Here is a 16,461-nt window from a genome sequence, read left to right as displayed (position 1 = left end):
ATACAAGCACAGTTTTGTTTGATTTTCAATAATTTTGCCAGAATGGAAATGCGTAGCAGCTCTGAAAGCAGACTCTTCAAAAGTATGATTGGTTTTTTTATTTGATTTTTTCTGTGAGAAAACCAACCTAAAGTAACAATCTTTGTTGATGCTTGCTCAGATCAGGTGGACCAAAACAGCAGGAAGTGCCTCTGACAGATTCCAAGACTCAAGCGTCTTCAATGAGACTTTGAGGATTACAAATATTCAGCGACACCAAGGAGGCCGGTATTACTGTAAAGCAGAGAACGGCTTGGGGTCCCCAGCGATAAAGTCAATCAGAGTGGATGTCTACTGTAAGTACATTTCCCAGAAAATTAGGATTAACTCTACAAAGGATTTCTTCTGTCCTACAACTTTAGATCCATTTTTTAGTTGTTAAAGCTATTAAGGAAAACGTTTATTCTCCAAAATAGTTTTGTTTAGTTGTTTAGTGTATAATATATTGAGAGCTCATTCAACTTATTTCTTGAAGAAGTAGTCTTCATCAGAAATTTTCATAGTTTTTATGATAAAATAATGCATGTTCATTGTAGAACATTTTAGAACCCTGTTAACAAAAAGAGAAGAAACATTACCTATAATCCAAGCAGTGATTGTTAGTGTTTTCACAGTGCCTATAAATAAAAAATTGCTTTTTTAAATTTTTATCAAGAAAGGATTATCCTGTATGTACTGTCACACGTGTTAACTTTACATTTATGTAAATACAGCTATGAATATTCATTTTAATTACATTATATAAGTGGATCTATAGGGATTGGCTTGTGAATGAGAAACATGTCTGTGTAGAGTCTGTGATCTACCTGAATAGAAAGTAATCCGGAACAATCTTAGGCAATGCTGTGCTACCTGTAAACTGTTGGTTCAGTTATTTTTGCTTTTAATCTCATTTTCCCACTTTTTGTTCTTGGCTGAAACCCTTCCCTCCACTTTTACAATCCTCTTGTTCTCCTCACTTTCTTCCATACTAAAACAAAGCAAGAACCCACATCTGTCTGCTCTTTTCTACGTGTTTATCCATCACTCTATAATCTTTTTTTCAAAATTTTGCATTTTATTTTTTAACTCTCTAATGTAAGAATTTTTTTCCTCCTTACATTACTTGCAACATTAATAATCAAGTTAGGAGCTCCTGCCTTTCTACCTACCTTCCTACCGCCTGCCTTTTTATTTAGAGCACTGGGAAATGAGCAAGAGGGCTGTGTTTGTGACTTGACTTCTGCATTCATATGCTTACTTTTTTTCTGGAAACAATGGGAAAGAGCTAGTCCATGTCCCCTTCTCTGGGGCATTTATTTTGTAGCCTGAGATCTAACCGTTGGTGTAACTTCAGCATCTGCATCTTCTATGGCACTCTCTCCCCATCTCTATTGTTGTACAGGGTTGACCTTAACCCACAGATTTTCTAACCACAGCATAGATTCTGGCCTTCCTTCCCCTGATCAAATATTTTCCAGTACATATACTATTTTTCTATATATTTTAATATTTTGTTTATATTTCACTTTTAAATATGATAACCTCTTTTATATAGCTTTCTAGAGTACATACCTATTTCTTTAGCTATTCAAGTTTTGGCCGTGGAGTTTGAAAGTACATGTCATCAATATTCTGAAAAAAATAAATAAAAATAAAAATAAAATTTATTTTTTATTTTTTGTGTTGTTAGTTTTTGTGTTTTGTTTTGGTAACTTTTCTTTGCAAAACCTGTTGTGAACCAATAAAAACTATTTATTGTCCTTATTTACCCTACTTTGTATGGATAATCATTATGTTTTGCTTAAGAAATAGTGTATTTGATTACAAAGTGTAGCTGCAGATCCTGCTGAGTGTATTCCATAATACATGGTATGTGTACTGTCACCATGAGTTGGAAGTGACTCAATGCCAACTAACAACAACATCTTTTTAAAATCTGAAAATGTTTGGAGGACATTCTCTGAATATTTTGCATAGAGATTGTGACCTGCATTGCTACCACAATAGATTTCTTAATGAATTTTTTAAAATTGGATTTCTGTGCTTAAGTCAAATACATAAAAAAGGAGAGAAATTCATTTTTAGAGACTTTTTAATGTTCCCTTTTCCTCCTCTTACTACAGAGCCTTTTTAGTACTCTTCTGCATTGTGTCTTCTGTTTTCTGTCTGCTTAATACCTCTTGATGTCCAAGCTCTGTTGCACCGCAGCATCTTAGCGCATATTGTGCACCTTGCTAGAAACACTATTACTGTTCCCTCCAGTTTCCCTAAGGCATGTTAGTCTTTTAAGGCTTGATTTATCTTTCTTGCAGCCATGCCTGAAGGCACTAGATCTCAGTTACCTTCCTCTTCTTTGACTCCTACTGGGATTTTTCCCACATAATCTGGACTTGGCAACTATCTTATTTTATTTTAATTTTAATGCCACTGTGATACATGCCATATTGAAGCACTGTGTTCAGTACTATTTTGGTGGCTAGCTTTTATTAGACAGCTGTCAAAAGTGATATTATTTGAGACAATAACATAAGTTAAAATCCAGACTCTGAGTAAATGTTGCATCTCTAATACAGCCTATTGCAGGAATGCCTTACCTTTGGTTCCAAAGTAGATTTTTCTTATGGAGAGCTAGACATTCTTCTTAAGCAGTTATGTCTATTCTTTCAGGTTCTGAATAAATAAATTATTTTGGATACTAAAGTTTCAAACATGTTTTGACTGTCTGAAACACTGTGCAAGTAGGACTATGTGAAGAATCTGTGTGTTCCAAATATAGCTTTGATTGAAGACTAGAGTTCTTAGGTTTAGGTATGTTTTCTCTGCATAAATCTTTATAATTTAAAACCTGCTCTATTATTGACAGTAAGAAAGTGACTACCACATCAGTGCTGTGTTTAAATTCGATGACCTTGTTGTCTAAACTTGGAATATAGTATTTAAGATTCATCTGTAGTTGGGCTATTGATATGCTGGTTTGTTGCCTGATTGAATAGATATTCATTTATTGTAAACCATAAACAAGTTAGCAATTACAATTCAGGTGCTTTTGCTTTAACTATTTTTGGGAAATGCTAAAACAGTAGGACCATTTTTCTTTTTGGAGCAATGGTTTTAGATCCATCAGCTGCACTGCAGATTTCTACTTCTTATTCTAAGCTTGTTCCTCGTGTGGAACTTTCATCAACATTGGTAGAACTGGAACAGAGGATAGGCATGGAATATAAAACACAAAGACATCGTCAGCAAGACATATTTGTAACACCAAACTGAGGCAGGCTATGGGTTGGATTGAACAAAAATCCCAATAAATAATATTAAAATATAACCTTGAACCCCCTGTGGTAGGATGTCTCTAGAAGCTGCCCCGCTATCTCAATAGTCTTGGAGAGCTTTCATAATAGTGGAAATGTATATCTCTCATTAAACCTCATGTTCTGATCATAAGTTTCTAGATATTAGAGCTAAAACCTAGCTAAAATAACATTTAGGGCTAACCCTCATTATTTTAATGAAGAAATTCAGTTTCAGAAAAGGAACTTGCTACAATGGTGAGACATATAAAACGAGGTGATTTTTGTTAAATATTTTGAAATATTTGTGGAACTATTTTTAACATTTTGATTCTTTAGGGAATGCTTATTAATCTGCATTAGCACCTTCTTCCTACCTAATTTTATAAAAGTTCTTACAGTACAAAAATTGGAATACACAATTTTTGTAAAGAAACTACCACATTTTTTTTTACTATGTCGATCAAGAATATGGTTTTCTCTGTGTTAGTATTTTGAGAAATTGTTATCATAAATATATTCCTCAATTTATAGGACCTATCATTTTATTTTTAAGAATTTTTTTAAAAAGCATTCCAAGAGTTATATGAAATATAATTCCATATCAATTTATATTTATAGCCTGGTAGGCTTCATAATCATACAGATTTAATTTTTCCCCCAAAATCTGATCCATTCACTTATACAAATATTGCTAATAAAAGGCTGGTAAATTACAATTCTTCCTTTGGTGGGAAATACCTTCAGAAAGTCTAAAAAAAAAAAAAAAAAAAGCCAACCATATATTTTTAAAAACATTTAGAAATAGTTTTACTTAACCCTACTTTTTTAACATTCTCCATGTTTTCCCCCTGAAATTATGCTAAAACAATAGTAATGGAGTAAAACAACAACTATAATAATGAAAAGACATATACCCACAATTAAAAAGGGAATGGGAACAAGGAATGACAGCTGCTTAACATACCAAATAAAGCTCAAATAAAAACTTATGCTGAAGAATCCCAAAAAGCTCAGATACTGGAGGCATCAGTTGCATCTTAAAGTGAGGTCATAATTTGATCCAAAAACAGAAAATCAGTTGAAAGTCTGTGTAAGAAGCTGTTACACACCCAGATCCCCTCCCACATTGTACACAGCCCACTGCCAACTCCTCCAACCCCTCTCGACTTCTCAGTCAATCCAGAAGGCTAGAAATTTATTTTTGTGAGATATTGAATGAAAGAAATTTAAACTAAGAAATCTGAAGTCATCTAAAAGAAGAGGCGATAGTATTGTACTTAAACCAGTGGTATTAAGTGAAAGTTTACATGGTAATCCCAGCTGCTTCTTACATTTGACTCTGAAATGCTGATCAGTATTATGTCATCTAGGCAAGGGATTGAAAGATTCCTCCCTTGGAAAACTGATCAACCCAAGAAATAAAGCCTATAGATCCTGACAATTGGGTGCTGTGGTTAAACAGCCCAATTAATATGCTCAGAATGAAGCCTACCATTTGATAAAGAACTTCCAATAAGTTCTTCAATGACTAATTTGTAAGTATGAGCATATGAAATAACCCGGTATTTGAGATAATCTTCGAACAGGAAAGAGGGAGACCAAGACAAAGAAAAGGGGGAAGAAGAAAAAGAATTTGGAAAACGAAGATAATTGGAGGAGGCTAAAAAAAACCCCAGCTAATTATTGATATTTGTAATTAATATTCTAAGAAAAATATTACAACCATGCAACAATAACAGGAGAATATAAATTTTTTTGGAGATTATGAAAGAGCTCTTAGAATATTAAAGATGATGACAGTAATATCAATAGAACTCTTTTCCATCTTGCAAGATGGCTGGTAAAAAGGCTGAGAAGCCGGTTACTAAGGAGTAGAAGCCTGAAGCCAAGAAAGCAGATTCTAGGGCAAGGTTAAGAAGGGTAACCTCAAGGGCAAAAAGCCCAATAAGGGGAAGCCCCACTGCAGCCTAGATCCTGTCTGTAGCGAATTGAATTGTGTCCCCTAAAAATGTGTGTCAACTTGGCTAGGCCATGATTCTCAGTATCCTATGATTGTCCACCATTTTGTCATCTGATGTGATTTTCCTACGTGTTGTAAATCTTATCTCTATGTTATCAATGAGGTAGAATTCAATCTACGAGTTTTGTTTTAAGTCAGTCTTTTTTGAGATATAAAAGAAAGAAGCGAGCAGAGAGACAGGAGGACCTCAAACCACCAAGAAATAAGAACCAGAAGAATAATGTATCCATTGTCCCCAGGGTCCCTGCACTGAAAAGCTCCTCGACTGGGGAAGATTGATGACAAGACCTTCCACTAGAGCCAACAGAAAGAGAAACCCTTCCCCTGGAGCTGGGACTCTGAATTCAGGCTTCTGGCCTAGACTGTGAGAGAATAAATTTCTCTTTGTTAAAGCCATCCATTTGTGGTATTTCTGTTATAGCAGCACTTGATAACTAAGTCACCGTCCTAGTCAGAGGAATTGGCAGATCTTCCTAGTCAGCCGTGTATTCCAGAAAGATCACGTACAAGAGGAAGTATTCAGCAACTAAATCCAGGGTTGAAAAGAAGAAGATCTTGCTACTGTCACAAAACCAGTTGGTAGTAACAAGAATGGTGGTACCCAAGTGGTTTAAATTTCACAAAATGCCTAGATATTTTCCCACTGAAGATGTGCCTCAGAAGCTGTTGAGCCATGGCAAAAAACCTTTCAGGCAGCATGTGAGAAGACTGTGATATGCTATCACTCCCAGGACCATTCTGATCATCTTCACTGGGCACCGCAGAGGCAAGCGGGTGGTTTTCCTGAAGCAGCTGAGCAGTGGCTTACTACTTGTGACTGGACCTCTGTCCTTCAATCAAGTTTCTCTGCAGAGAACACACTAGAAATTTGTCATTGCTACCTTCACCAAAATTGATATCAGTGGTGTGAAAATTCCAAAACATCTCTCAGATGTTGTCATCAGAGAAGCAGGGTTTACACTGTAGTTTGCAATGTAAGATACAGGAAGAGTTTTGAGGGACAACTCTCCATGTTATTTCTGCATGTCTTGTGACACCATTTGATCTGAACTCTTTTCAAGGATGATTTTATAGCAAATCGCCTTGAATAGTAGAGATAATGTCTGCCTCTAGGGCAGAGGGTAGGTTTCGTTCCTGACCAAGATAATAAAGTTAATGCCTTCCTGCAGGGTAGAGATTGGACCTTTTTGCTAGCAGGCCTTTTACTAAACTCAGGGTCGCTTAGCTGTGACCCAAGCCCATTGTGTACACAACACTCCCCTGGGCTGCTCCACAGTATTCCATATGGAACTTGAGGGCCAAGAAGAACGTATGCAAACTTGAAGCTCATGCTTCCAGCTATAACATGAGTAATAAAGTCCTATGTCTCTGAGCTAGGAGTCTTATGTCTTTTCCCAGCACCTATGAAACTCTTAACATGTTAGCCTGAAAGTAGTGTAAAATATCAGACAGTTCTTCACAGAATACGTTTTAAGTAAGTAGGGGGGAAAGCCAATGATATTTAAATTGTGTGATCAGTTTGATTAAAGGCCCAGAAAAGAGAATAAACAAAGTGTTTCGGGCAATAGTGACTAGGATGGTGAGTTTGGAGGAGAAATGAGAACTTAATTTGAAAGATGGGCTCTCAGATTGTGTTGAACTTTTACTGCCAGGATTTTTAGACCATATGATTGATAATCTCCACTTATGTAAGGCATAAAATAAATATTGTCATTTTAGGACTGCAGAACTACTGATGAGTGTGAAAATTCTCTAAATACTGATAATGCTTCATTTGTCCTTTGTAAGAAGAAATGGCTACTCACTGAGAGCCCCCCAAGATCCATCACTTTGAAAGAAAGAGAGCTTATTCTATGTAGGGAAAAAAAAATGTAGATTCACAGATTTTGAAGTTCTCATCCCAAAATACATATGTTACCTTGTGATTCTTGAAGACATTTAAACTATTTTCCAAAACTGTATTCATCTAATTCTTTCACTTATTCTCTGCCATGAGTGTTGTTCACAGGGTAATAAAGGTCATATAGCTTTAAAGGTTAAAATTTGATTAAAACTTCTTTTTAATTCAAAAAGAAATTAGATTTAGAGGCATTAGCTTAATAAGTTTTCATGTGTGCAGACACTGTTCACACATGAGACAAATCTTTTCCAATCTCCATTAAACATTTTATAAGCCTTCTTATATCTGAAACATGTCCCTAGTTTTAATTTCACTTAGGTAGATTGCTGCATTTCATTATATTCAGAACAAGTAGTGATTTTTTTTGTCCTTGTCTTTTAGATTTTTTTTTTTAATTATTCCATTTTCACTTGAGAAATTAGTGGAAGAATAGGATGACATGTCATCAATTTATTCCCCAAATACAATTTACTTTTGTTAGAACAATTACAAACCACACAGCTAAAAATGATTGATGATGAGTTATTTGCCTTTATTCTTTTATTGATCCCATCAACATGACTTCTTGATAGGAAGCTTTAGGAAAAGGGCTAGAATGACTAACGGGAATTCTGGTAGCATGGCCAACTCTAAAAGAAAACTGATAACTTCTCCAAGTCAATAGCATTAAGCATAATTTTCTTCCCCATCATTCTTTTTTCTGAAACTTCAACCTTGAGTGTGAAAGATCTTTATCATGCTTGATATGGTAATTTAACACATACTAAAATGAGCTACTGTTACAGTGATTACCTTATTAACCAATTATAAGACAGGATTTTGAAATTTCGGGTATATTGTAGACAAAGAGTACTTGCTTATAGTGGTTATTTACTCCTGGAGCACATAGGCGATCTAATTCCCGTGTAGTGTTAGACATCTTAGTAAAAGAACTTAGTCAAAAATCCCACAATGAAAAAACCCTACGGTGAGCATATAGACTTCTACAAAGTCAAAGGCCATATCAATGTGATGTCGATTCCTGTAATCTAACATATGAACATATAGGTAAAGATATGTGTCACATTTCCATAAGCCCACGTAATTCCTTCTTCCCCAAATCTTACATAAGTGTACTTAGCCTCTGCTAATAGACTTCGAAGAGGACCGAATTCTTGCCTTCCATGTGGGAGATGCAGGTTCAATTTCTGGCCAGTGAGCGTCATGCACAACCACCACCCATTTGTCAGTGGAGCCTTGGGTGGCTATGATGCTGAGCAGGTTTCAGTGGAGCTTCTTGACTAAGATGGACTAGGATGAAAGGCCTGGGGATTTATTTCCAAAATCATCCAGTGAAAACCCTATGGATCACAACAGTCTCATCACAACCAGTAATGGGGATGGTGCAGGGCTGGGCAGCATTTAGTTTAGTTGTGGATAGGGTTTCCATGAGACAGGGACTAACAGCAGCTAATAACTGAAAGCAGTAGAGTTCTTCTGACAAGCCAATCACTATTTTTGGAAGTGCCTGTTACGTTTTTGTGCAACATTTATTTCTCTTTAATGAATGTATTGGCTTTCCTGTAAACTCTAATGCACAAACATATTTCTAGCTTGACCATTTTGAATAGTTGAACATAGGTGCTCTGATATTCTCCCCCAGATTCGTTATTTACACTTTATTTTATTGTTCTTTATATGAGGTATTTTCCAAACATCTTACCTTCCTGGGGGCCTCTCTTAACACGTTTAATTTTGTCAATATTCCCCTAAAACTTTAAATAAGTGTGAGCTGATCAACACAAAGTATATTTGAAGTATTAGCTCTTATAATCAAAACATTTATATTCTTACTAATAAATTCTTTGCTTTAGCTTTAAAAAAAAAGCAACACTATTTTACTTTGTTAACTTATATATTAACTTCAAACAAATCAAGAAATCGATGTTCTATTAAATACTGTTTTTGTTCAGTTGATTATATTGTAAATCCAGAGGCAAAATCTTATATTTATTCCTGCTAAATTTCATCCTATTTTTAGTTGTGCATAAATATTTTAAGATTTTAAAGTATATATTTGTTGTAGAATTTCATTTTCTATCTATACATTCCAGTTTTTGTATTTTTCTATTTAAAAGAATGCTTTCTATGTTTTATCTATGCCGTTGCAAAAAATTTGTCCTCTTGCAAGACAGAGATCAGAATTATACCGTACTCATAGCACACCTCCAAATTTTAGGCTATTATCCTGACCTGTAGTAGACACTTTCTAGATATTTACCAAACTAATTTTTATTCATTTGATACACAATTCAGCTTTATTTCCCAACCTCTATTAATCTAGATAGGGCCATATGACTAAGTCAGTTTTGGTCAATAGATGTGAGGAGTGAATGTATGTCACATCCAAGCCGAATGCCTAAACACATCCACACATCTTGCTTTCACGTGGTGTCTTGATTTATCCATCTCTGCATCCAGAGACTCCAGTAAAAGTGTCTGAGGAACCAGAGGTTGTAGAAGCCACAATATAGAAGGATTTTTAATCTCTAAGTCTCCATTTGCTGGAGATTGGGTTGGAATTTTCATGAGAAATTTTTTTTTTTTTTCTTAAGGTACTGAGTTTTGGGGGATATTTGTTATACTTAATAGCTTTCTTCTTGGTTACTATTTCCATCTAGTCTCCATTTCTACAATGTATTTATGAAATTATGGAATTTCTCCAGTAATATATGGCTCATTTTGTTCTCTTTAGCACATTTGAATGGTCCAACTGAAGTAAGTACACTTTACCACCAACAATCTTATGAAAGAAACCATTTATTAATTACATGTGCAAAATGGGAAGAAAAAAAGGAAATTAACTAATTTTTCACATTTCAACTTCATTTCCCCTGTCCTCAATGCAAGAAACACTTGTGGTCTGAGAATTCTCCTCAATGGAACTCTATATTAATGCCTTCTAAGTTTGAACCATTTTCTCATTTTTCCCATTCTTACGTAGAACAATGGGGGTAGAACTATCTCTCAGTAGAAGAATGTAACAGCAATACCACCAATCCATTCTGTAATTAATTCTCAAGAGTGTTTATAATGTCTCAAATTCTGTCCATCACAGTATAATCTAATTTTTATTTGTGTAAAGTTGCTACAACTGAATATGAAGAAGTGGATGTAATCTTACTTAAAGAGGAAAGTTTAGTAAATGGGGTCAAAATTTTTTTGTTTTTATTTACAATGTATGTTAAACCAAAAGCCAAAACCAAACCCAGTGCTGTCGAGTCGATTCCGACTCATAGCGACCCTGTAGGACAGAGTAGAACTGCCCCCACAGAGTTTCCAAGGAGCGCCTGGCGGATTCAAACTGCCGACCCTTTGGTTAGCAGCCGTAGCACTTAACCACTGCACCACAAGCGTTTCCCAATATATGTTAGACAAGCTAAACTTAACTTCTAAAGCTAAATGTTATGTTGCTGTTAGGTGCCATTGAGTTGGTTCCAACTCGTAGTGACCCTTGTACAACAGGACGAAACACTGCCCTTGGTTCCAACTTGTAGCAACCCTTGTAGTACAATAGGACAAAACACTGCCTGGTTATGTGCCACCGTCACAATTATGCTTGAGCCCATTGTTGCAGCCACTGTGTCAGTCCATCTTGTTGAGGGTCTTCCTCTTTTTCGATGACCATCTACTTTACCAAGCATGATGTCTTTCTCCAAGGACTGGTCTCTTCTTACAACATGTCCAAAGTACATGAGACAAAGTTTCACCATCATTGGTTCTAAGGAGCATTCGAGTTGTTCTTCTTCCAAGACAGATTTGTTCGTTCTTCTAGCAGTTCATGGTTTACTCAATATTCTTCACCAACATCATAATTCAAAGGCATCAATTCTTCTTCAGTCTTCCTTATTCGTTGACCAGCTTCCTCATGCATATGAGGTGATTGAAAACACTATGAGTTGGGTCAGAAGCACCTTAGGTCTAAAAGTGACATCTTTGCTTTTTTAACACTTTAAAGAGGTCTTTTGCAACAGATTTGCCCAATGCAGTGCATTGTTTGGTTTCATGATGGCTGCTTCCATGGGCATTGATTGTGGATCCAAGCAAAACAAAATCCTTGACAACTTCAACCTTTTCTCTGGTTATCATAATGTTGCTTATTGGTCCATTTGTGAGGATTTTTGTTTTCTTTATGTTAAGGTGTAATCCATACTGAAGGCTGTAGTTTTTGATCTTCATCAGTAAGTGCTTCAAGTCCTCTTCACTTTCAGCAAGCAAGTTTGTGTCATCTGCATATCACAGGTTGTTAATGCATCTTCCACCAATCCTGATGCCATGTTCTTCTTTATATAGTCTGGTTTCTTGGATTATTTCTTCAGCCTACAGACTGAATAAGTATGGTGAAAGGGTACAACCCTTCTTGACTTTAAACCATGCAGCATCCCCTTGTTCTATTCAAACAACTGCCCCCTAGTCTATGTACAGGTTCTCCATGAGCACAATTAAGTGTTCTGGAATTCCCATTCTTTGCAATGTTATCCATAATTTTTTATGATCCACACTGTTAAATGCCTTCTCATAGTCAATAAAACACAGGTAAACATCTTTCTGGTATTCTGTGCTTTCAGTCAAGACCCAGCTGAAATCAGCAATGATATCCCTCTTTCCACATCCTCTTCTGAATCTGGCTTGTATTTCTGGCAGTTCCCTGTCTATGCACTGCTGCAACTGCTTTTGAATAATCTTCAGCAAAATTTTACTTGAGTGTGGTATTAATAGCATTGATTTGCGTTCTGTTCGATCACTTTTTTGGAGTGGGCACAAATATGAATCTCTTCCAGCTGTTTGGTCAGGTAGTGATCTTCTAAATTTCTTAGCATAGATGAGTGAGCACCTCCAGTGCTGCATCCATTTGTTGAAATTTCTTAACTGGTATTCCTCCAGTTCTTGGAACCTTGGTTTTTGCCAATCCCTTCAGTGCAGCTTGGACTTCTTCCTTCACTACCATCTGTTCTTGATCATATGCTACCTCCTGAAATGATTGAACATCGACCAATTCTTTTTGGTACAGTGACTCTGTGTATACCTTCCATCTTCTTATGATGCTTTTTGTGTCATTTAATATTTTCCCTGATAAATCTTTCAGTATTGTAACTCAAGGCTTGAACTTTTTCTTTAGATCTTTCAGCTTGAGAAATGATGAGTGTGCTCTTTACTTTTGGTTTTCTAACTCCAGATCTTTGCACATTTCATTATAATACTTTGTCTTCTCGGGTGCACTTTGAAATCTTCTGTTCAGCTCTTTTACTCCATTACTTCTTCCTTTCACTTTAGCTTTGTGTTCAATAGCAAGTTTCAGAGTCCCTTCTGACTTCCAATTTGGTCTTTTTCTTTCTTTCCTGTTTTTTTAATGACCTCTTGCTTTCTTCATGTATAATATCCTTGATGTCATTCCACAACTCTGGTCTTTGGTCATTAGTATTGTGTTTAAATACCCCAGCTTCCTTGCTCTTTGGTTAAGATCACTCAGAGGGACTGTTTCGCAATCTCTTAGAGTTCTCCAGGAAAATTAAATTCTAATTTCCCACAGTGGAATATAGCTTGATAACGAATTTTTCAGTAGATTTTTTTCCTTCTTACTTCACCACTACACTGCTGGTGTTTGTAGGATCACTTTTAAAATGCAGTACTTGTGCATGAGTTTTTATCTTATGGTTTACATTTAGGACAACTCATAAAGACACATGTCAATAAAGGGAAGTGTGTTGAATTTGGGACGATGATACATTATTCTAGAAGGTTAACAGCCATATTTTTGCATGAAGAGCAACAATGTGTCTGTTTTGTGTTTTCATAGCCTTTATCAAAAGTATTTTATAAATAGTAAGTGTTCAAAAATATTGATTAGCACCTGCTTTAATTTATTTAATTTTTAATATACTTTTTACATAATCATAAATTATATGCTTAATAGTAAGTTATGGGATTAATTTCAAGCCATACTTTTCAAGTTGATATATAGATAGAAGGGAGTCTTGAATTTATTTCTTGTTCTCTTCCATCTGTGAGACCCACTCTTCTTTATAGATGTTAGAGTTGAGTGGTCATCAGCAGAAATGGAGCACATCCTGCAGCATGTCCTTGGGTCTTTAGAAGACTAAGATCTTCTTAGCTCCCGGTAAGCAGTGCCAATTTCATACCTCTTCACTGCTTCTTAGTCAGAGGGCCTAAAGGAAGATTTTCTTTTCAGTTAGTTTAGCACCAGCTTTATCAAGCTAATTACTATCCATTCACTATAGTCAAGCATACCTTATTCATATGTATTTATAGGGCACCTACTCAAATCCTTCCCACACCCCACAGGCATTAAATCAGAATACCAATAAGCAGCTTTCCCTCACTTGTTCTGCACCTGTTCACATAGTCTTCAGGTTGTTATGCTCATTCAACTTGATTCTGAAAACCCCAGATATTCTGTGAGTCTTCTGGAGTAGAGGTCCCAGAAGTCCACTTTCAATTAGACTCTGTCAATTTACAACGTTAATTGAAGACACTCTATATGCAGAATATTTTACTAGAAACTCTATGTTCAAGGGCAAGTTTCAGAGTCTCTTCTGACATCCATTTTTGTCTTTTCTTTTTTTCTTGTCTTTTTAGTGATCATGTGCTTTCTTGATGTATGATGTTCTTGATGTCATCCACAATTCATCTGGTCTGCAGTCATTGGTGTTCAGTGCATCAAATCTATTCTTTGAGATGGTGGGATATACTCAAGGTCATTCTTAGGCTCTCATAGACTTGTTTTAATTTTCTTCAGCTTCAATTTGAACTTGCATGTAAACAATTGATTGTGTATTCCATAGTCAGCCCTTGTCCTTGTTCTTACTGATGATACTGAGCTTCTCCATCATCTCTTTCCACAGGTGTAGTCAGGTTGATTCTGTGCGGTGCATCTGGCAAAGTACATGTGTATAGTCAACGTTTATGTTATTGAAAAAGGGCATTTCAAATGAAAAAGTCGTTGGTCTTGTAAAATTCTATTGTGCGGTCTCTAGCATCATTTGTTTCATCAAGGCCATATTCTTCAACTACTTCTCTTTCTTTGTTTCCAACCTTTGTATTCCAATCCGCAGTAATTATCAGTGCATCTTGATTGCATGTTGGATCAATTCTGAACTGCAGAAGTTGGTAAAAAATCTTCAATGTCTTCATCTTTGTCAATAGTGGTTGGTAAGTAATTTTGAAAAATAGTTGCATTAAGTCGTCTTCCTTGTGGGCCTATGGAAATTATCCTATCTTACTGGCAGCATTGTACTTCAGGATAGATTTTGTAATGTTCTTTTTAACAATAATGTAAGGCCATTTCTCTCCAATTTGTAATTCCTGGCACAGTAGACCATATGATTGTTCGATTCAAAATGGCCAATACCAGTCCATTTCAGCTCACTAATGCCTGGATATCTATATTCAAGCACACTATTTCATTTTCAAGAACTTCTAAGTTTCCTAGATTCATACTTCATGCATTCTATGTTCTGAGTATTAATGAATGTTTGCGGCTGTTTCTTCTCATTTTGAGTTGTCCCACCTCAGTGAATGAAGGTCCCAAAAGCTTTACTTCATCCAAATCATTAAAGTCAACTCTGTTTTGAGGAGTTAGCTCTTCCTCAGTCATATTTTGAGTGCCTTCCAAACTGAGTTCATCCCCCGGCACTGTATCTGACACTGTTCCCCTGCTATTTATAATGTTTTCACTGGCCAGTTTTTTTTTTGTTTTTTTTTAATAAGTAGATCATCAGGTCCTTCTTCCTAGTCTGTTTTAGTCTGGAAGCCTCACTGAAACCTGTCCACCATGGGTGACCTTGCCAGTATTTGAAATACCAGTGGCCTAGCTTCCGGCATCGCAGCAATATGCAAGCCATCACAGTACGACGAACTGACAGACGAGTGGTGGCCTGAGTTGTTACTTGGGTAAAAATGATCAATTTTCAAACAAATTTGTTAGCTGAAAAATGGTAATGTGTTTCATAGAGATCGAAGAGGACTCTAATGTGTGAGTATGTTGGCATTTTTACTCCTATTATTACTGACAAAGCAAAAAATGTTTACATCTAAGTTCAGTAAAAGATCTTCCTCATACCTAAAAATGATTAATGAATTTGTATCTGTCATTTTAAAGCAGTAGAGCCATTGGCCAAATTGAGTGAAAAGCCCTTGAAAGAAAAAGAAACAGAACAAAACAAAACAAACCACCAACAACAAACAAACCAACAACAACAAACAAAACGACCACTGGCTGTATGCGATTTCTTAGCCAAAGGTTAAATATTAGGCGTAACTCCTGCGGAGTCAGCCAGAGCATTGAGTTTAGCACTCAGTGCTCTGATTTCCAGTCAGTTCATGAACCCTCTGAATCAAGCTTTCTCCCTTAGGGCAAAGCCTGTACCTGTCAGTTCCATACTGCATATACATTTCATTTAAAAAAAATTATGAGAAGCAAAGTAAATTTTACAACTAAAGTGAACTAATAAACTAGTTTGAATCTAAAACATACATGAGAATTTAAATGAGACTTATTTCAGATGTGTTTAAATCTGACAAAGTCCAAGTTGAACTGAGAGGAAAAAGTGAAAGTTTGAATAGTTTATTGCTTACTTAAATATTTAGTGCTTGAAGACAGTTATATGACTAATACTTTTTCTGAATTTATTCAGAATTTATTTTAATATCTAATTTAAATTTATAACAGTACAAAGAAACCTGACAACCTTTGCTTCTCCAGTTCTGCCTACACCATGAGTCAGGTCAAATAATTTGCAAAATCAATTCCAAACTAATTTTATAGGGTGAGGTGAAAGAATTCTCATAGAGAGTAAAAATGTCATTAGATTTATACAAGTCTTACAGCCTTTTAAATTTAAAATGATTTCTACCTTCAACTTTAAGGTAAGAGTTTATTCTTTTTGTTCCTTTGACAATTGGAGGAGCCCTGGTGGTGCAGTGGTTAAGAGCTTGGTTGCTAACCAAAAGGTCAGCAGTTTAAATCTACCAACCACTCGTAGGGCAGTTCTACTCTGTTCTATACGGTTGCTATGAGTCAGAGTCAGCTTGATGGGCAATGAGTTTTTTTGACAATTGGAAAGAATTGTTCATATCAGCCTGCCTGAGGATAGCTGACCTTGCCTTGACACCTCCTATTTCAAAAACTTAGCTCTGTTGTTTTGAGTGATCAACAGATTTAATTAACA

The 16,461-nt window shown here is 35.9% G+C and overlaps 1 protein-coding gene and 1 pseudogene across 1 annotated transcript in view; both read left to right on the top strand.

The window, feature by feature from the left end:
• The window catches only part of MDGA2 (MAM domain containing glycosylphosphatidylinositol anchor 2), a 536,185-nt gene that overhangs the window by 101,950 nt on the left and 417,774 nt on the right, over positions 1-16,461 (top strand). Inside the window, exon 2 of the mRNA XM_003408516.3 lies at positions 161-335. Coding sequence (XP_003408564.2) covers positions 161-335 — 175 coding nt within the window. The remainder of the gene's footprint in view (positions 1-160; positions 336-16,461) is intronic.
• Positions 4,913-6,300, top strand: LOC111750196 (large ribosomal subunit protein eL6-like; annotated as a pseudogene).

Source organism: Loxodonta africana, chromosome 10 (assembly GCF_030014295.1).
Source record: "Loxodonta africana isolate mLoxAfr1 chromosome 10, mLoxAfr1.hap2, whole genome shotgun sequence".
Classification (NCBI taxonomy): Eukaryota; Metazoa; Chordata; class Mammalia; order Proboscidea; family Elephantidae; genus Loxodonta; species Loxodonta africana.
The sequence above is the reverse complement of the archived record's forward strand: the minus strand, read 5'-3'. Positions and strand labels throughout refer to the sequence as shown.